General features: G+C 40.9%; 1 protein-coding gene and 1 pseudogene across 3 annotated transcripts; both read right to left on the bottom strand.

The window, feature by feature from the left end:
• Positions 1–1,223: 1,223 nt before the first annotated feature.
• LOC139460520 (perlucin-like) lies at positions 1,224–8,776 on the bottom strand. Of its 3 annotated transcripts, none has more exons than XM_071241992.1 (4): positions 8,625–8,776; positions 6,880–6,959; positions 6,026–6,119; positions 1,224–1,515 (listed from the first exon to the last, which is right to left on the bottom strand). In XM_071241992.1, exons 1-4 carry the CDS (start codon positions 8,677–8,679, stop codon positions 1,295–1,297), a joined length of 450 nt encoding a protein of 149 aa, XP_071098093.1. In that variant the 5' UTR covers positions 8,680–8,776; the 3' UTR covers positions 1,224–1,294. The 3 variants fall into 3 exon arrangements, with proteins under 3 accessions (XP_071098093.1, XP_071098092.1, XP_071098091.1); XM_071241991.1 differs by having other exon boundaries at positions 6,880–6,962; positions 8,625–8,772; XM_071241990.1 differs by lacking the exon at positions 8,625–8,776 and having other exon boundaries at positions 6,880–7,023.
• Positions 8,777–11,919: 3,143 nt separating this feature from the next.
• LOC139460203 (uncharacterized) lies at positions 11,920–12,389 on the bottom strand (annotated as a pseudogene).
• Between the last annotated feature and the right edge of the window lie 9,691 nt (positions 12,390–22,080).

Genomic DNA, 22,080 nt, shown 5'->3' with positions numbered 1-22,080 from the left:
TAATCATAATGTCCTTTGTGTTCAATATACGTATTACAATCTTCTAATGTTAGTTGATACGGTTGTCTAAATCCGCCTGATGTTTGTTCATACAGTTGTCAAGGTACATGCATGCTTTAGTTTTAATGCCATCACTTCATCCTTCTGATGTTAGTTCATACAGTTGTCTAGGTAAATAAATGTTTTACTTTTCTATAGTTGTTTTGTGGAATCTGTAATATTCACCTTTCTGTCTTCCTGAATGTTAATTTGTACACAGTCTCTTTTTCATTGGTTTCCTTAGCTATTAGTAAATATATATCTCGACATCCGCAGGGTGTCCACAGCAAATTAACAAGATGATTTATGATATAGTTTCGTGAGTGTATGAAGCGTATATAAAATCCATCTGCTAAGAGTTCATGTTTGGAAGTCTTCTCAAAATTTCATTCTGCTATAATGAACCTCAATATTTATGAGTTGTATTTAAAGTACACCACACAGACAAAATGTGTTGTGCACACAGATGCAAGTAAATCTAACCGGCATGACGACAGCGTATTAGAGTTGACAAAGGAACTTTAGGCATTTGGAATCAATTTACTACACACAGAGTTGCTTCCCGTCAACTAAACCAGAAACAAACGCTTACCAAAATGCTGTTTAAAATATCACCTTATATCCAAATAACATTGTCTTCTATGTGAACAAAAGCAAAACATTAATAAAGAGGTTGCATTGTCTGAGATCTTTGAGGGTTCTCGAACATGAAATACAGATATCTTAATTTTGGGGGTATCCTAAACGAAACACTTGTTGGAAACCGAGTGGTCTGTATTTGGGAAATGTCTAGTATGCAGATTTGCGTCCCTTTGGCACGCCAGAAACCTATGATTGTGGGTTTGAATCCCAGTTCGCCCCGATTAGTTTTATAGGTTTCTCAGCACCATACCCGTGCTCGTGGGTTTCACCAAAGTGGTAAACGTCTGCATCACTTCGGGCTTTCCTCCCACATTAAGCTGACACGCCGTGATATAACTGGAATAGTGTTAAAAGTGGCGTTAAACCCACCTCACTCACTCACTCACTCACTCACTCACTTGTGCGGATAAAAGCTCCTTTTCGGTTGACAAGCCTTCCAAACGATTCTGATGTTCTATTCTTTTTTATGGCACAATGTATTTTTCAAAGGTCAAACGTGTCTTAGGTACACTAATGTCTCAATAAAAACAACAATAATAGGATGCTACTCCGAAGCTTTATTTGGTACAGCGGTACATGTCTGTTTGTATGTCATTTGTGGAAAAGAAACACATTAAAGTTCCTTTTCACAAATAAAATGCGATGTTTGATCACATTCATAATCATTCCAGAGATAGTTTCGGAGGGACTTTCTTATCTCCAGACAGTGTTCGGCACCTCCCCAATTATCAGGCTGTCCGGCATACCAGTGTGTGTACCCCATACGACGTTGTCCTTCCCACAGCCATCTTCCCTCTATGTTCAGATCAGTAGCACCAAGCCAGTAGCTGGGAGCTGCGAAAAGAGACAGGCTGAGGCCATTCAGTATATACTAGGATACCACAAAATATGTTTGGCGGAGTAGTTTCACATCAAATACCCTCTAAACTGACACCATTGCAACAGTAAAAAGACATTGCCACCTCATTATGTATAACCCATTGTTAGTTTTCTACGACCATTCTTTCTAACATAGTGACTTTTGAAGTGCTTTTGATACAACATATGTGTATGTTGAGATAAATTTGAGTTATTTTCCAAAGAGATGATTTGAGTTCGAGAATACAAAGGAATTTTGATAAATAGTGCCACCGCACTGAAGCTCACCTTGATATGTAGTAAACAGCATATAGTGTGAGCAAAGACATCCACGTAACTGAGTTGATGTCAGAATTGATATTTAATTGTTTTCTAAATACATAATATACTCTTATGATTTGAACAGGATATGAAGGAGATAAGGAGATATTTACGTCATCTCCCTCAATCTGGCAATATCAGAGGAGAAGTTTAAAAGAGCCATTGGGATAATTTGAAAGCCTGGTTAAAAGTCAAAATTTAAAGTATTGTAGGAAACAGAAGTACAAGAAGACAAGTACTAAATTTCGTTACATTTTGTATAACCATGACTGAGTACGGAAATGAAATAGATTTTCTCAAATCAGAATGGAATGTCTTGAATCAATTCAGGTTTCTCAGCTTCGTTGGTCCTTTGGTTTCTGAGCAGATAATGCATTTGAGGTGTACTGAGAGCATTGTCTGAATGCAAATGATGAAGCTCAAAGTTTTAAATATCGCACAAAAACAACAGATATGTTCACTCACTGACTATACACGGATCAAATTTCAAATTAGAAAATGGATAAGAAACTGCCATAAGAGTTTCATTTTTCGGTACTGACGAAGCGCAAAGTGAAACCTATATGCTGAGTCCCCCTGCTAAAGACACAAATACCAACTTTCATTACACTTTGAACATGGTCGAGCAAAGGCAAAAAATAATTTTTCTAATGTGTTGCCATGGTTACTCTAAAAAAGAGTAATACCACGCACAACACACGGCGGACAAACATGCACATAGGCACACGTGACTTTCAGTTAGGTGCTTAAAAACGTCATCTTCAATTCTGTATGGCTCCAATTGTGTCGACGAGATGTAAAGTGACAACAAAAATATACAAATAATTGATAACTCGAGAGGGCAAACCTGTTCCCATTATACCCTATTCCAGGTTAATCTGCACATTTGTTACATTCTAATAAGATTTTAATTGTCAACATAATGCAACAAGTAGTAGTACCATCCAGTCACTTTATTGTTATCTGTAAGATCACCTGGCACTGCTAGTGGAAATGAATTACCAAACCTGGAAAACTCTAAACATCTGAAACGTGTCCAGCTTTACTTAACTCTACTAATTGAAGGGTGACCCATAAGTAGTTGGTGGCCCCAAGGGGGAGATAACTCTGGTAGTACGATGACGTCACTTCCGGTTCCAGTGGTGAGCGCACATCTAAGATGGTGACACTTCCGGTTCCGGGGAGGAGGCCTTAAGAAGCTCATGTAAAATCCTCAAAAAAAACAGTGGTGGTGGTGGAGGGAGGAGGGAGGAGGAGGGAGGAGGAGGAGGGAGGGAGCGAGGGAAGAGGGGGCAGGAGGGAAGAGGAGGGTGTGCAGGGTGTGTGTCGATTGCATGTGGCGGTGATAGTTCACTGAGACGAGCATATACACAGTCGATGACCAAGCAACTTTGTTGCTAGGTTGACGTCACATCGGCGAAGGATCTTGCAACACAATTCCACAAATGACATCATCGGGTATTATGACGTGATTGTAAACTTTGAGGTGCAAGGTCATGTTCCACAAGGCGATCGTATTGTAGCGCAATGACAGTCGTTCGTCTAAGTTACAGTAGGTGAGTGGCGATCACCTTAGCACTATGATCATGTTGTGGAACGGATGCCTGAATTCTAAAGGTGAATCGACATGCACAGACATGGACGTGGTATAGGAATGCAGGAAGTGGTCAGATGTCGATCTTGTTTTGTTTTTGTTTTTCTCTGGGTTGTGCATGCTGATTTCTCCGTCCTAAAAAGACAACACAACACTTATGTTTGTTCTACTTTTTAATCCCCCGCTCACATGAACCGACACAACGAAACAAAAGTCACAGGATTAGAGGCGTTCCTGAAATGAATCATAGTTAGAATGAGAAGGATGACACAATGTGTAAGAAGGAAAAGGTGTCGTCATGTGTCATTCATAAAGAGTGTGTCGTCCATAAAGAGTGTGTGTTTTCTCGCTTCTTCTCTCGCCTTTTCAGACACCCCTTCGGTATCGGGGACAACTTGGGATGGTGGCATGGCATTCATAGACCGTCTTTGCCCCATGATGACTGTGACTCAGCTGAAGGAAGGTCTGGGGGTTCGCCTGCTTTTATGAAAGTTTCTCCATCTCATAGGTTCGGCACATACACGAGGGGCATTTCGAATCTCGAAAACAGGCAGGCGCGTAGGAAATGGACTTGCAACGTGGTGGGCTTCAAGTCCAAGAATGGGTAAGTGTAAGGCTCTCGGGTGGCGTCTTCATAGGCTTAACGCAGAAAAGGAACTTTGCCTGGAAACACCTGGCGAGCCAGACTGTCGATCTGCGATGCATCTCGCGGATTTTTAAAGAGAAACCATGTAGTGAGCATTCAGACTGATGGTACGATGTTGCGACTATTGGGCAAACAAGTTCTGAGTGAGGTACAGCACGGATGTGTTTTCTTGGGGAACCATCGCAGCACTTCCGTTTCTTCTTCTTTTGTAGTATTGCCCAGCAAATCATCTATGACCAACCAATGCGGGGCCACTCCTTTTTCTGGCAAGGCATGATCCGCTTCTTTCATGCTCTGCACAAACTCAAGAGCGACCCCTAAGCAGTCTGCCATCTCTTTCAACTCATGATGAAGCGGTTGCCATTCGCTGTACACCCACACGGTGCGATGGGGTAGTGTATCCAACACCTCGGGGCGATGCATCTGCTCCATACATGATTTCACAAAGTAACTTTTTCCTGATCCTGTGGGTCCCGCAATGAACATCGTAAAATGACGGCGTAGGGTCAAAGGAGAGTTCACAACCTCTTCATCATTATCATGATCATGATGATCATCATCATCACCACCATGTGACGCCATCAGCGGCGGTGGTGGTGGAGGAGGGTAGCTTCCCGGAGGAGAGGTGTTGTCCTGTTGAGGTTGCTAGAGGTTTATGGAACCGTCTCCTATGTCTCTCCATATTATCATGTCTAGTGAACTGCCTCCCACATTCTGAACACTATGTGGACTCAATGACGTCGTACATGTCACTGGCGATGTGATAAGACTTCTATCATGAGTTCTGAGTGACTGACACAAGGCAACGAATTTTTCAAGCATGGTCTTTCTCTTTTATCTTTACTTTTACAACGAGCATGTGCACAGACATGACAGACAGCGTTGACGACATCTCAACTCAGCCTCTACCCTCGGTTTGACACCCTAATGGATCAATCAAGAGACAAAGAGTCAATCTTACAGGGTGTACAGTAAGTCTTACATGGTTGTATAGTCAATATTACATGGGTATACAGTCACTCTTAAGGGGTGTACAGTCAGTCTTACAGGGATGTACAGTCAGTCTTACAAAGGTGTACACACAGTCTTACAGAGTGCACAGTCAGCCTTACCCTCCTCCCTCCAACGCCACCACTTTTTTTTTTTTAAAAAGAAAAAAATGAAAGAGGATAAGTATTGTACCAAAATTCTGGCAGCAGCACCAAAGAATGCTCTTGCGTATACTCAAAAGTCCAGACACAGAGGAGTGATAGGTGCCGTGTCCTTTGTAACTGGTTTCTTACGTCACGTTATTTAAGAGATGAATAATTTGAAGACACAAACGTCCTCAATGGTATTACCACCATGAGAAGCAGGTTGCATCTTGCTGCCGTTTGCTCTCGACATCCACACAGTCGTCCAACACTGACATGACGTCAAATGCAATATCGGTGCATTTCTATGGTGCTGACGTCTTGGCGTTTAGTGCAGACATTGCCATAAAAGGTGATGATTCCTGAGTGATCTGCTACTGCAAGAACACAGTGCAAATACTTGGGAATCTCTTTCAGAATCTTTCAAGATGGTGATGCTCCTCCACATCTCTGTTGACATTTCTAATTTAACGTATCCGGGACGATCTTGGGTGCCACGTTTTCCAGAAGCCATACTATGCCGTATCATATCTCAGGAGTTATAGGAAGCCATGTTTCAGGTCTGTCAATTTGAACATGGTGAGGAGTATGAGGTAAAGGTGAGATGAGGACCAGGACTCTCCACAAGCACCCTAAATGGTAGTAAACAAACAAACAGGCATGGTCAACAGGCGGATGGACATTTATTACAATAGACAGTATTCAAGTTTTCATTTTCGCCTGCGCCAAAATACACAAACACCCGCAGTTTAAGTAAATGCAATGAAAACAAAAGTAAAATTCAAGTCTAACCTTTACCACGACGGATAGCGTATCCTCTGATAAACGAACCTTCATCTGCGCTTGATATAACCACAAGGTGACTCTCCAAGTAACGACAGTAGGCCTGAAAAATAAATTTCACCATTCAATTAGTAAGAAAAGGTGTTCGCATACATGCAAAACAGGAGCATTTCATTCCCTACTGGTAGTATTCATCATAAACACATTTGCCATTTCTAAAATCGTCTCTGACGCCATTGATGTTTTGTAATGCAGTACATCACTACAGTAAAATGTCTGATGCTTATTACTACCTTAAGTAAATATTATTTGCACCTTATGTTCAATAAAGTTTTGGAAAGTAAGCCTTGAGTGGAACGGCCTTTAGACATAAATCAAATTTCACAGTACAACTTGAAAAGTTTATCACATGCCATTAGTTAAGACCATTGTAGTTATATAACCATAAAAAGCGCGACCTTCAATTTCAGCCATAAGCTGCCAATACAAATCAAATTGGAAGCATAAGTGAAGACATTGCACCAGTCTGGAAGTACAGTCTGAGTCATACTGATAACATGTTCAATGACACACACATTTGACAGGATCTTGGTAAGTATGTAGGAAGCGTTAAAAATGTGTTATCAGTCATTGAAAACTGTTTTCTTATGACCTGAAACAGTTAAATGGGATCAGGTTGGAGCTTGATCTTGGCTAGAGGCTGGACACATTCTAATCCACTCTGTAATGATCCATGTCAAGATCCATTACTTGAGGTGATTTCAAGTCCAGTGGGGTACACTTTCTCTTTGCCCACAGGACATGTTTTCTTCAAGCGTATATTTAGAGGTGATCAGAATTCACAGATTACCAAAACGACTTACAGCTGCCTCTGGAAATGAACTTTTCACGTTTGAGAACCAGTAGCAGGACCGTCTGTGAAGATGAAAGCCCAACGGACACCCTGCTAACAGATAACATAGCAAATCACATATCCAATGCAGAATATTGTTTGAAAAGAAACTCATATGCTTTTAACTAACTTAATAACAAAGTGATACATGATACAAGAGGTACGCCTCAACAACATCCCCATTGGTTTTGAAAAATGTGTCCAATGCCGTGCAGCGTTAAAACTGAACTACAATAAAAAAAACGTTCTGAGCACTTCAACATTAATGACATTTCTAAGATGTTTTGCTAAATGATCAAAGGTGCCGACACTACTTTATCCTGCAGTAAAGTACATATTGAAAGTTATGTCATAATGGACTGACGTCATGACGCTGTTGCCTTTCCTCCGCCATGTTCGTCCTACGTTGACGTCATTTTAAGTCGGTTACGGTATCATGTAGCGCAACAAACTCAGTAAGCACACCTTTCTCTGACGTTTCTCTTTGGCTGTTTTTAAGTCACAGCCGATTTTCGAATGTGATATAAAACGTCAACGCCAGAGGCAAACTAATGTTTAAAATTATAACAAAAGATATCTGAAAATCAATGATGACACAAGGTGTCCGCTAAAAGGGTAATCTCGCCTGTCCTCTGCTAGTAGCACCCGCAAGAGTTTGCTTGAAAGGTGTATTCAACCTTTTCAAATTGCATGTATTCTGGATGTCAGATATGTCAGAGACGTCATTCTTAACAATGGTCTGCGTTAAATAGTCTGGCAGCGTAGCGTATGGCTAATACACTGAACGTGGTTGGCGTGCATGTCATGGATATCGAGGATTCTACCATGAAAGTGGAATTTCCTCGATTATGATTGGCTATCAAATCACAATAAACCCCCCTCTGATTGAAACAGCTGGTTTGACGGCCGCATTACCGTGGAAGCTTATATTCATAGAGTAGTACTATTTTCAGTCATTGTCGGAAGGCATATTTTAATAATTATATCTATAATTACTGGTTACAAAATGCACAGATGCGGTTACTACAATATTCAAAGGATGTGTGGCAATACATTTCGTGCAGGAAAACACGATAGAAATCAACAAAGGGAATGTTTTTACGTTTTGGAGACAACAGAGAGCTTGGAATTTTGACGCTTTACTATATACGACTGTGACGTCATATTTTTTGCGTCACAATGAGCGATATGACGTCATAATGGTGACGTGCAATGTAGAACAAAACCCTTGCAAAGCTTGCTTTGTTTTCTTTAGGGATGCCAACCTCATGTTAGCTTACCAAGTTGCCGTACTTATATGCTTTCAATGCCTGTCATATGTTCGAATAAAGTATTACGGTGTAAACAAACTGCTTGAGTATATACAGAACCATATTTTGTTCAGTGATTCCGTAATTCAGAGCGATAACCCACTCAAAACACTTAACTCAACGCATGCTGCTTCACTCAGTATATTAGCTAACACCAAAGAGTTCGCGTTTTATCTACTCACAGTAGAATGGAGATAAACATACTGCGTTTTCAATGTAGAGCTAGGTTACCTTTAGATTTAACCGCACTAAATTAAACATTTGAAACCTCACGCTGCTAAATTCAATTTAGCAGGTTTAAATCTACAGGTAACCTAGCTCTACACTGAAAACGCAGTATGTTTATCTCCTGATTAACATGGTTAAGATTCATGCTGAATTAATAAGTAAGTATAAAAGTAGTTACCTCCAGACGCCGTTGCCACAAAGCACAGAACTGCAGATAGGAGCTCGAGTCGCATGGTTGTTGAGTTCAGCTCTACACATACAGCGCTCTGTGTGTACTGGGATTCGACAACTCGGATTATATTTCTTTCGACAATAGTTGGTAGATCCGGGATACATGTATCTGTTACACATACGTTCCCGGACCTGACATGATGGTTAAACAATCCACTGGTGAAAGGTGTTTTGAATCATTTGCATATGAACAGTCATCTAGCTAGACCAACAGATCGTGATCAAGATACGGTAGCACATGATTTGGGTATATGACGCTGTGAGCAAAGTTCTGCGTTGGTAGATTCAAACAGCACAATCACACTGCTGGTGTTGGCAAAATAATTCTGTAGGCCTGAGTAAAATCGATATATCCTCTCCAAAACAAGCTGTCGCGCCGTGATACAGCTAGATAAAACCATCATAAACTCAACTCATCCACTGATGATAATACACGGGTTATTCTGATATGAATCTGTTTTTCAAAACACAGCATGCACCACCCCTGATCCTTGCCATCGATTAACAAAGTTAATGCACGCTTCACACTTTGGTTATATTCCTGCAGCATATGGCCTTATATCCGTCATTGTTTTCACAATTTCAAATTCAATGTATATGCATAGAGCACTATAGGGGAGACAAAAGACTGAGAGAGAGAGAGATGTTCCATATGCAAAGTACGCAGGTGTCGTGGTGTGGTGCTTTTGTAACGAAATTTTAAAACAAGAAATCGTTAAATTTCGATCTGATAACGGAATAGAGTTCCACAATCGGATAAACGATGGGTAGAAGGATTCAAGGAGTGTTTTGCAGCAACGGTTTTGGGTAGAATATCTGTTAGATAGGAAGGGGCCATATTATGATTAATTTTGAAGAAAAGACAAAGTTTATGTTTCTTCCTACGCTCAACTAAGGGTTCCCAACCGGTTTCGTAATATAATGAATGTCAGGGGGCATATTTAGGTAGACCAGTTACAATGCGTGCAGCTTCTAATTGTAATTGTTCTAATTTCTCACTTTGTCCTTCGGTGCAACCATCTCAAACCTCACATGCGTATTCAAAGTGTGGTCTTATGAACATTTTATGTATATTGTTAATAGTTTTTCTGTGAAGTAGATGTTTGAGTGTTCCCATTGAGTAAATCATCTTTAAAGTTGCTTTAATTATGGTATCTATATGACAAGACCATTTGTCACTGGCTTCAAGTATAACACCCAAGTGCTTTTGACTATTTACCGAGCTTATTTCTTTTCCGTTGAAATATGATTTTAGACCTCGATTGTTGTATTTGCTAGAGAATAGAAAAGATTTAATCTTTTCGGGATTGTAAGTTATCAGCCAAAGTTTTGCCGATTCACTTAAGATTGCTAAATTTGTGCTAAAGGAACGTTCCAGTCCATTGTTAGCATGGGATGACATGCCAATCGATGTATCGTCGGCAAACAATCTTGTCATACAGTCTAATATATCAGCAATGTAATTTACATAAACAATAAAGAGTAAAGGACCAAGCACGGAACCCTGTGGCACGCCAGCCTTCATGTATCTTGGTTTGGATATTTCCCCATTCACCAAAAAGCTTTGGCTACGATTACTTATGTGACGGGTAATCAATTTTAACAACTGACCTTTTATACCATACCTCTCTAATTTATACACAAGCCCACTGTGCCATACACGATTAAAGGCTTTTGATACATCACAGAATACAATACAATAGTTTTCTTTGTTATCAAACGCTGTACAAATTTGGTGATAAAGCTCTATTAGTTGATGGACAGTTGAGTGACCAGCCTGAAACCCAGATTGGTACTTATACAACAATTTGTTCTCATGAAAGTGATTGTACACATGTTTGAACACAACTCTCTCAAACAATTTGCCTAAACAGCTAATGAGTGATATCAGTCTATAATTAGAAACGATAGTGTGATCACCTTTCTTAAATAATGGCATAACGTTTGCTTTTTTCCACACTGATGGAAATATACTTGATTGTAGTGATATAATGAACAGTAAAGACAATGCTTCGCTAATAGAATATACAGTTTTCTTTAATAATTTTTGACAAACTTTGTTAGAACTGTTTAACATTGTTCAACTATATCCAACACTACCACGGTTTCGACCGTAGTCACTTCATATATTCCATTGCGATCATTTTGGTGGTGCCCTACCCGCCGCCCAAGAAGTACAATATGCTGCATGGTCAATTAGAGATATCAGACAACAGTGAGTGAGTAAATGTCATATAACCCTGCAGTCAGTAATGTTCAAATAACAGGTGTCTATAACTAGTAACGCTTGGACCGGGGATGCGCAACGAGCAAAGGGAAAACGATACACGTCACCGGACCTGACAATCCGACCCTCCGTAGTCGGCTTATACGACGAGATTAAGTATTGGATACTAAGCCATATTCAGCTGTCCTCCTACATGCAGAATCCACACCCACCTGCATGTGGGATACGGTCACCACTTACTTGTCAGACAAGTGCCAACCTACCTGTGGGATACAGTCTCTACCTACTTGTGGGATACAGTCCACATCTACTTGTAGGATGCAGTTCCAACTACTTGTAAGGTACAGTCCCCACCTACTTGTAGGAGACAGTTCAAAACTACTTGTAGGGGACAGACAACATCTACCTGTAGGATACAGGCCCTACCCACCTGTAGCATACAGGCCCCACCTACTTGTAGGGTGTAGTCCCGACCTACTTGTAAGATATAGTACCCCCCTACAAGTAGGTTACACTCCTAATCTACTTGTAGGATACAGTCCCCACCTACTTGTAGGGTACAGGCCCCACCTACTTGTAGGATACAGTCCCAACCTTCTTGTAGGATAAAGTCACCATTTACTTGTAGGGTACAGGCCCCACCTACTTGTAGGACACAGGCCCCACCTACTTGTAGGATGCAGTCCCCACCTACTTGTAGGATACAGGCCCCACCTACTTGTAGGATACAGGCCCCACCTACTTGTAGGATACAGGCCCCACCTACTTGTAGGATACAGTCCTCATCTACTTGTAGGACACATTCCCCACCTACTTGTAAGATACAGTCCCAACCTACTTGTTGGATACAGTCCCCACCTACTTGTAGGATACAGGCTCAAGGATACACGCAACCAATCTTATTACTAATACTGCATTAAAGCAAGAGTAGGGATGTTTTCCTGTTTAGGTGATAATGAAACGCAGCAAGAGGCATGACACAAGAGCTGGCGAAATAAGAGCATGGGCTGCGTATTTATTTCGCACAGACGACACAGGTCAGCTCCCCGTTCTGCTTGTACGGAGGGCAAGGGAGAGTGTCACATCGACCTTCTACTATGTACAGCAGTTGCCCAAACGTCTGTCGGTGGCCGCCCTCGGTGGTACCAGGGTCCTCGTCCACGCAGATGTACTCACTGGAGGCCCTGTTGTAGTCACCCGCCATCAGGTAGCCCCAGTACGTCATCCTCCACCCGGGGTAACACTCGTTCCTCGCCGGAATCATCGGGACTTGAGACCTCAGATTTCATTTGACACACGGCACAAGGGACGTTCTGGTGTTGAACTTTCTTGAAATCAGGAAATGTGTTGGCATCATTAAATTCTGTGCCGTGGATGGTTGCCTGGTTCTGGTTTGAAAGAGAGCAGGCTACACACCGAGGCTGATTGGGCAAACATAGGATAGTTGCTGCACCAACTGTAGTAATTTCCACCTGTATATCCTGAAAATGTATCAAAGGTTGATTAAGATAGTTTATGTGACATGTGTACAATAATACGCTTGCAGAGTCTTCGCATCACGTGACCTTGTACGCTAAAAAAGGTTCTTACTGGATCATACATGCAAAGTTGCATCATACCTTTGTTTTCATAGGGAAATGGCCAATGGAAAACCTAAAACAGGCTGATAGAAAAAAAGCCATATCATAAACTCCCTTTAGCTGAGTCTCACTGATTAAACCGTTGACTATTTGCCGGAGTGCAGGGGAATTTTCCAGCAACATGAATGACCAAAGTAGCACACATGTACAAGTCTTAACTATGGAATACTAAAAGGGACATGTTCGTGATCTCGACGTTTCCATGAGTACAAGGTAACATTAATACAAGGTAACAGAAGTACAGCATAACATGGGTACAAGGTAACATAAATACAAGGTAACATGAGTACAAGGCAACATATCTACAAGGTAACATAAGTACAGGGTAACCTGGGTACAAAGTAACTTAAGTACAAGGTAACGTAAATACAAGGTAACATGAGTACAGGGTAACATAAGTACAAGGTAATATGAGTACAAGGTAACATAAGTACAGGGTGACATAAATACAAGGTAACATAAGTACAAGGCAACATATCTACAAGGTAACATAAGAACGAGGTAATATGAGTACAGGGTAACCTGTCAAGGTAACATAAGTACAAGGTAACATAAATACAAGGTAACATAAGTACAAGGCAACATATCTACAAGGTAACATAAGTACAAGGTAACATAAATACAAGATAACATGAATACAAGGTAATATAAGTACAGGGTAACCGGGGTAAAGGTTACATAAATACAAGGTAACATGAGTACAAGGTAACATAAGTACAGCGTAACATGGGTACAAGGTAACATAAATACAAGGTAACATGAGTAAAAGGTAATATAAGTACAGGGTAACCTGGGTAAAGGTTACATAAATACAAGGTAACATGAGTACAAGGTAACATGAGTACAAGGTAATATAATTACAGAGTAAGCTGGGTAATGGTAACATAAATACAAGGTAACATGAGTACAAGGTAACATAAGTACAGCGTAACATGGGTACAAGGTAACATAAATACAAGGTAACATGAGTACAAGGTAACATATCTACAAGGTAACACAAGTACAGGGTAACCTGGGTACAAAGTAACATAAGTACAAGGTAACATAAATACAAGGTAACATGAGTACAGGGTAACATAAGTACAAGGTAATATGAGTACAGGGTAACATAAGTACAGGACAACCTGGGTACAAGGTAACATAAATACAAGGTAACATGAGTACAAGGTAACATAAGTACAGGGTAACATGGGTAAAGGTAACATAAATACAAAGTAACATGAGTACAAGGTAACATAAGTACAGGGTAACATGGGTAAAGGTAACATAAATACAAGGTATTATAAATACAGGGTTACCTTGGTACAAGGTAGCTTAAGTACGAGGTAACATAAATACAAGGTAACATAGGACAAAGTAACTTGCGTACAAGGTAACGTAGTACATGGTGACAAAGGTTTTTGGTAACGTATTACAGGGTGAGAAGGAACATGGTGACATAAGTACAGTGTAACATTTGTACAAGGTAACATAAGTACAGTGTAACATTTGTACAAGGTAACATAAGTACAGGGTAACCAGGGTAAAGGTAACATAAGTACGGGGTAACATAACTACAGGGTAACCTGGGTACAAGGTAACATAGGGAGAGGGCGGCCTGGTGCAGGGTGACATAAGCTTACATGAGTACAAGGTTATATAGTACAGGGTGGCATTCCTTCCCTCCTCCAAAAACCATGTCACGCATTTTTAGTTCAGGTAATTATATTAGCAGTTTGCGTTTGAGAAAGGTGAAATTGGAATATCTCAGTAAGAGGACTGAAACACGACCGTGTCATGCATGAAGCAGATTTGCACAACTTGGAATGTACGTGCAACTAAACAAACCTCCTACTTTTCTTTCCGGCCCGTGAAGATCCGGGCTAGAATAGGTCTTCAGCAACCCATGCCTGCCTGAAAAGGCGACTATGCTTGTCGTAAGAGGCAACTAATGGGATCGGGTAGTCAGACTCACTGACTTTCTTGAGGCATGTCATTGATCCCCATTGCGTGGATCGATGCTCATGTTGTCAATCACTGGATTGTCTGGTCCAGACTCGATTACTTAGAGATGGCCGTCATATAGCTGGGATATTGCTAACTGCGGCGTTAAACAACAAAAAAAACAAAAAAACTTTCCTTTCCGATACATAGCAGTGAGTGAGTGAGGATGGTTTTACGCAGCTTTTAGCAATATTCCAGCAGTATCATGGCGGGGGACACCAGAAATGGGCTTCCCACATTGTAACCACGTTGGGAATCGAACCCGAGTCTTTGGCGTGACGAGCAAACACTTTAACCACTAGGCTACCCGAACGCCCCCCATACATAGTAAGCGCAGTGTGTCACTTGGTGCTTTTAAACTTGATTTCGTCATTGGTGTCATCAGGTCGATGTTTATAAGTTTGTTTAGCTTAAGTATATGCGGGATGAGTGAGTGAGTGAGTGAATGAGTGAACTTGATGCGAATAGTAACATACGGATGGCTACTGTTGCTACTGATATTCAGACCCCCTATCATATGTGGTGCAAACTCAACATTTTAGTCTATGATGACCTTAAATAACTCACTTAGTCACATATGGCCATTAAGAAAATACTTATTTTCTTGAGCAGTTCATGAATTTTACATCTATGTTGTTTGAGGTGTGAAGCAGAGGGACTAAACCTTTACATGTCTAGTGTGTTTCAGGAAATTTAGAAAACAATCCATCCAATGTTATTGACTTGAGAACCGTTCAATAAAGAAATGTGATTAATCCTGTGGGCGGTTGACTGGCATTGTTTAAGGCAGTGAGTAAAACAAGAAAACTTACGACTATAGGGAAGCAAGTTTTGGTTCATTGTATTTAGCTGCGTTTCGATGTAGATTCTTACACTGTTATGAATGTGGAGTAACGTTGTTAAGTGCCCAAAACCAACTGTACCCACCCACATGTTGGATACAGTTAGTATCATATTAATCATGACATGTGTATCAATTCAGTATCGTTTTGATAATGTCATGGGCACCAATTCAGTATCATATTGATCATACCCTGTATATCATCTCAGTAGAACATTGATAATATCCTTGGTATTACCTCAGTGGAACATTGATCATATCCTGGGTATTACCTCAGTATCATTTTGATCATGTCGTGGGCACCAATTCAGTACAATATTGATCATACCCTGTGTATCTCCTCAGTGGAACATTGATCATATCCTGGGTATTACCTCAGTATCATTTTGATCATGTCGTGGGCACCAATTCAGTACAATATTGATCATACCCTGTGTAGCACCTCAGTATTATATTGATCCCGACATTTGTACCACCCAGGCCTCAGTATCATATCGATCATGTGTATTACGTTAGTATCATATTGACCAATCAGTTGTGCCAATCTACGGTTGACATTTGGAACAATATCCCCAGCTGGTTTTAATTACCTGGTTTCTTCAATGCACCTCCGCTGCCTCGACTGACTGTGTCAACGCAAATGTTGGTCACACCCAATATTGATATTGTGGAGTTGTTACACCACCTCTTTTTAGGGTGTCTCATTCTGTCTTCTCTTATAAAGCAGAGGTTTTGTCAATTAATTTGTTATGATAAATCATTCATTAGAGGAATGACCAAATGTTATGTTGTTAATATCAATAACATAACATTTGAACCATTTTATATGAAGCAGAGTTACTTTTTTCAGGTAGTGTATATCAATAACAGTAGCACAACAGCAGGTAGATGTGCTCGGAGAAATATGCACCATTAATACGTAATGTTCTTTCGTTACTTGATCTTTAGGTAGAATATATACCACAGTAAGTGTTTGTGGCAAAAATGTGGGCTCGAATCCGGAAACATGATTTTCTATTCTAAGCACATATTGAGTGACAGCTGTTGTATGCATCAGCCGACAGGTCTGTAAATAATCGATTGTAGACCGATCAGTCAAAACACACAGCATAGCCCACCAATTCAATTCTATTATAGTCGACTCAGACACGCACATTTTATGGGGAACCTATCATCATATTAGGATGTTGCTTTTCACAACCACAAACGCTTAGTCTGCACCATGGCTCTTGTAACACACTCATATAGAATACCAAAACTGCCCCCGTGTAATAACAATTTTATGAAACAAGGGAATATTTGTGGTATCTTAAATCAAGTATTCTATTCATAACTTGTCGTTTATAACTTAAGTAAAATATCACTGTCGTGTGTAAATAGGAAGACAGGTACGTGATCCACAGCACAATCCCGCAGAATACTTAATTATTAGAATGATAGTTCAATCACATTAAAAGTTCATTCGTATTTATTTAATACCACACAACGGCCTACCTTTATATGGTCCGTTCCACAAATCAGTCGTAGCGCTAACGTGATAGTAACTCTCGCATTTTAACATAGACTTACGACAATTGTTGTGGTACGATCGCTTTGTAGAATGAGGCCATGCACCACAAAGTTTGCAAACACGTCACAAAACGGAATTTTTGTGAAATTGTGTTGCAAAAATAATCCCATGTGACGTCAGCCTAACAACAGGGTGTGTCGGGATCATCGAGTGTGCTGACAACCAACATCAATTGTGCATGGGCTCCTACCAGTGATCTTTCATCTCTACATGCAATGTCATTGAATAAACCCAGGGATGTTGGGAGTTTACAATATTCATGAGTGTAACGTGCGAGTGATTGAGTTGGGTTTTAATGCCGCTTTAACAGTATTCCAGTTATATCACGGCGTGACAGCTTAATGTGGGAAGAAAGCGCGAAGTCATGCAGCTCTCAGACATTTGCCACTTTGGTGAAGCCCACGAGCACGGGTATGGTGCTGACAATCCTAGAAACATAATCGGGGCGAACCGGGATTCGAACCCACAATCATAGGTTTCTGGCGTTCCCAAGGGACAAAACTCTGCACAGCGAATCGCGGCAATTTAGACGACAGGGCCACTCGTGCCCTTATGATTGTAACGGGATCCTGCAGTACACATGTTTTATTATAAAACAATGTCTTATAAAAACGTATTGTTCTTAAAAAGGGGTATCTGCAACAGGCGAGTTTAGTGGAAATTAAGTTATTTCCGTTATATCCACCACAAAGAGATGAGAGACAGATGCAATTAGTTGAAATATACTATCACAAAATACTACACACTGAATGATAGAGCCATTTCAGAAACCGTTTCCAACACATAACTCCTCCACAATATATTATCTAAAATACGATGATGATTCCAACGGAAAATCAACTTGTGTGGTGTGATCAAAGCCTTGTGGTAATGATAGAATATTTCTTTTCTGCAATTTTAAAGTGGAAACTACTGATTAGCTACCACCTTTGGCGTAACCTATAGTGGAAAGGAGCTAAGATAAGAGAGTTGATTTTGGTATTGGGTGAATATAATGCTCATACAATATATCTGCAAATTTCAAACGACCAAATATCTGAACAACGACAACACATCAATGAAGCACCACTTGGGCATCATTTGGCAGTGTCGCCCATCCCAGACAGTTCCTCCAAGATATGCGACGAAGCTTCTGTGCCATTGTGAGGTATTAACAAATGGGACGAATCTTCAGAGTTTAACCACCATTTATGTTCGTCTATGTTGTCCTTGTGTAAGGTCAAAATGGAGTCCCATGAGCTTCTAGATGTCAACAATCTGTAGGCTAACCATGAAATAGCTTTACTGGACTAACAACCCATGCTACACACATAGCCACTGTTGGCGATACGTTCGAGCCCAATTCGGGAAGGGTGGAAACTGGATTAAGTTAACTCTCATGTCGAGTATCTTTCATCATCAGTTCTCCTCAAAGTACAATTCTACACACGCCATTTTGAATAGTATTTCAAAAATTGCAAACTCCACATTAAGGATAGATTAAACATTAATTGTTAACTAAATGCTAGAGTAATATAGCGTTGTGATTAATATATCTACAAACTTGTACACACTTCCGACAAGGCCAATGGACGGGTCTCATCGAATAGGTAACCATTTTCAGTTTGTGATGGAAATTTTAATGACTACTATAGGCGGCACAATATGTTATCTCACTTTACGTTAAAATACTAGCTTCTTAATAATTATGAAGTGGGTAATTATTTTCCGTGTAGCCCCTGAGATATCAATCGGAAGACTTCCTAGGTGACTTTCATATCTCGTATACGTATTGTAGAGTTGAATATTTGGATACACATATTTAGTACAATGAGGAGCGACGTTTCCTAATTGTAATAACGTTGTTCACCCTAGGTACTATCATTAGACCCTACACCGACACGTCACTCCAAATTGTAATACAGTTGTTCATCCTTTGTAGCTTGATAAGAACCTACACCGACACGTCACTCCTAATTGTAATAAAGTTGTTCATCCATATATCTTATCATTACTTAAAAGGAAGTAACTAGTTTCGTTTGCGTTGTCTCCTACGAGTTTGTTAACAAGGTGAAACTGCTGACTATATGAATGTATGTGATATACCCTGTGCTTGCACCTACGGCTCGAGGTATATGGGCTCACACACAGGATACATCAAATCACATACCCCTCGAGATCGGTTGACAACTTATAGTGTATCAAATATGCCATGCAGGGCCTAATCATCAATGCAAATAAATTCAGAAATATATTTTCATGTTTGCCAATGGGAAGAAAAGGCGTCGAGTGACAACAGTAAGAATGACATCACATTGTCACAGAAAATCGTAGTCCTTTTCAGTTGGTTGAAATGAATAATGTGATTATGATCATATTGTGTTTATATATTTTGATTTAAAGGTAAATGTGTTGTTTGAATTGTATTTTATTGTATTAACTATGTAGTGGAGCATTTAAAAAACACACTTCAAGGCACTAATACCAGGATATATTTTTACCTACAGCCACTTCTTTCAAGGCATTGTACGTACGCTTTAGCAACTATATAAATATATAAATGAGTAGTTAATTTTCCGGAAATGTTGAACAACCGTACACAACTATTTCCCAGCAATACATGTGTGGTAGTATATTCATATGTGAGTATTTATATTCATTGTTTCAGTATTGTGAACGGTACCTTTGTATCATGCACATCACTTTCAACAGTGCATCACGGACATCACTGTCAACAGTGCATCACGGACATCACTTTCAACAGTGCATCACGGACATCATTTTCAACAGTACATCACGGACATCACTTTCAACAGTGCATCACGGACATCACTGTCAACAGTGCATCACGGACATCACTTTCAACAGTGCATCACGGACATCATTTTCAACAGTGCATCACGGACATCACTGTCAACAGTGCATCACGGACATCACTGTCAACAGTGCATCACGGACATCACTTTCAACAGTGCATCACGGACATCACTTTCAACAGTGCATCACGGACATCACTTTCAACAGTGCATCACGGACATCACTGTCAACAGTGCATCACGGACATCATTTTCAACAGTGCATCACGGACATCACTGTCAACAGTGCACCATGGACATCACTGTCAACATTGCATCACGGACATCATTTTCAACAGTGCGTCATGGACATCATTTTCAACAGTGCATCATGGACATCACTGTCAACATTGCATCACGGACATCATTTTCAACAGTGCATCACGGACATCACTGTCAACAGTGCATCACGGACATCACTGTCAACAGTGCATCATGAACATCACTGTCAACAGTGCGTCATGGACATCACTGTCAACAGTGCATCATGGACATCACTGTAAACAGTGCATCATGGAGATCATTTTCAACAGCGCATCATGGACACCACTGTCAACAGTGCATCATGGAGATCATTTTCAACAGTCCATCGTGGACACCACTGTCAACAGTGCATCACGGTCATCACTGTCAACAGTGCATCATTGTCATCACTGTAAACAGTGCATCATGGACATCACTGTCAACAGTGCATCGTGGACATCACTTTCAACAGCGCGTCATGGACATAACTGTCAACAGTGCATCGTGGACATCACTGTCAACAGTGCATCACGGACATCACTGTCAACAGTGCATCGTGGACATCACTGTCAACAGTGCATCATGGACATCACTGTCAACAGCGCGTCATGGACATCACTGTCAACAGTGCATCGTGGACATCACTGTCAACAGCGCGTCATGGACATAACTGTCAACAGTGCATCGTGGACATCACTGTCAACAGTGCATCACGGACATCACTGTCAACAGTGCATCATGGACATCACTGTCAACATTGCATCACGGACATCATTTTCAACAGTGCATCACGGACATCACTGTCAACAGTGCATCACGGACATCACTGTCAACAGTGCATCATGAACATCACTGTCAACAGTGCGTCATGGACATCACTGTCAACAGTGCATCATGGACATCACTGTAAACAGTGCATCATGGAGATCATTTTCAACAGCGCATCATGGACACCACTGTCAACAGTGCATCATGGAGATCATTTTCAACAGTCCATCGTGGACACCACTGTCAACAGTGCATCACAGTCATCACTGTCAACAGTGCATCATTGTCATCACTGTAAACAGTGCATCATGGACATCACTGTCAACAGTGCATCGTGGACATCACTGTCAACAGCGCGTCATGGACATAACTGTCAACAGTGCATCGTGGACATCACTGTCAACAGTGCATCACGGACATCACTGTCAACAGTGCATCGTGGACATCACTGTCAACAGTGCATCATGGACATCACTGTCAACAGCGCGTCATGGACATCACTGTCAACAGTGCATCGTGGACATCACTGTCAACAGCGCGTCATGGACATAACTGTCAACAGTGCATCGTGGACATCACTGTCAACAGTGCATCACGGACATCACTGTCAACAGTGCATCGTGGACATCACTGTCAACAGTGCATCATGGACATTACTGTCAACAGTGTAACGTTGTCATAACTACCAACAGTGCATCATGGACATAAATCTAAACAGTGCATCATTGACATCACTGTCAACGACGCATCTTGGACATCACTGTCAACATTGCATCATTGACATCACTGTCAACATTGTATCGTTGTCATCACTGTCAACAGTGCATCATGGACATCAGTGTCAACAATGAATCACGGACATCACAGTCAACAGTGCATCATGGACATCACTGTCAACAGTGCATCATGGACATCACTGTCAACAGTGCATCATGGACATCACTGTCAATCAAAGGGGAAGATGTAGTGGTAGGGGTAGTGGTAGGGTTGGTGCGGGGGAGGATGTATTAGATTAAGTTAAGATTTGGGAGAATGTGAGTAGTGAGGCGAGGGGTAGGGGAAGATGTAGGGGTAGACGGCGGTGTGTTTTTTAGGCGAGGCATGGGGGAAGATGTATTGTAAAGGTTAGTGGTAGGGTAGGGGGGATGTAGTATTAAGTCGAGGAGAAGATGTAACAAGGCTTGGAAGATGTGATGAGGCCAGTCGAGGGAAAGACATAGTGGTGAGGGTAGTGGTGACGAAGATGTATTGATGAGGCTGGGGGTGGGGGAAGATGTAGTGATGAAGAAAGGTCGAT

This window comes from Haliotis cracherodii, unplaced genomic scaffold (assembly GCF_022045235.1).
Source record: "Haliotis cracherodii isolate W230 unplaced genomic scaffold, xgHalCrac1.p SCAF_14, whole genome shotgun sequence".
Classification (NCBI taxonomy): domain Eukaryota; kingdom Metazoa; phylum Mollusca; class Gastropoda; order Lepetellida; family Haliotidae; genus Haliotis; species Haliotis cracherodii.
This window is presented reverse-complemented; position numbering and strand designations above follow the sequence as displayed.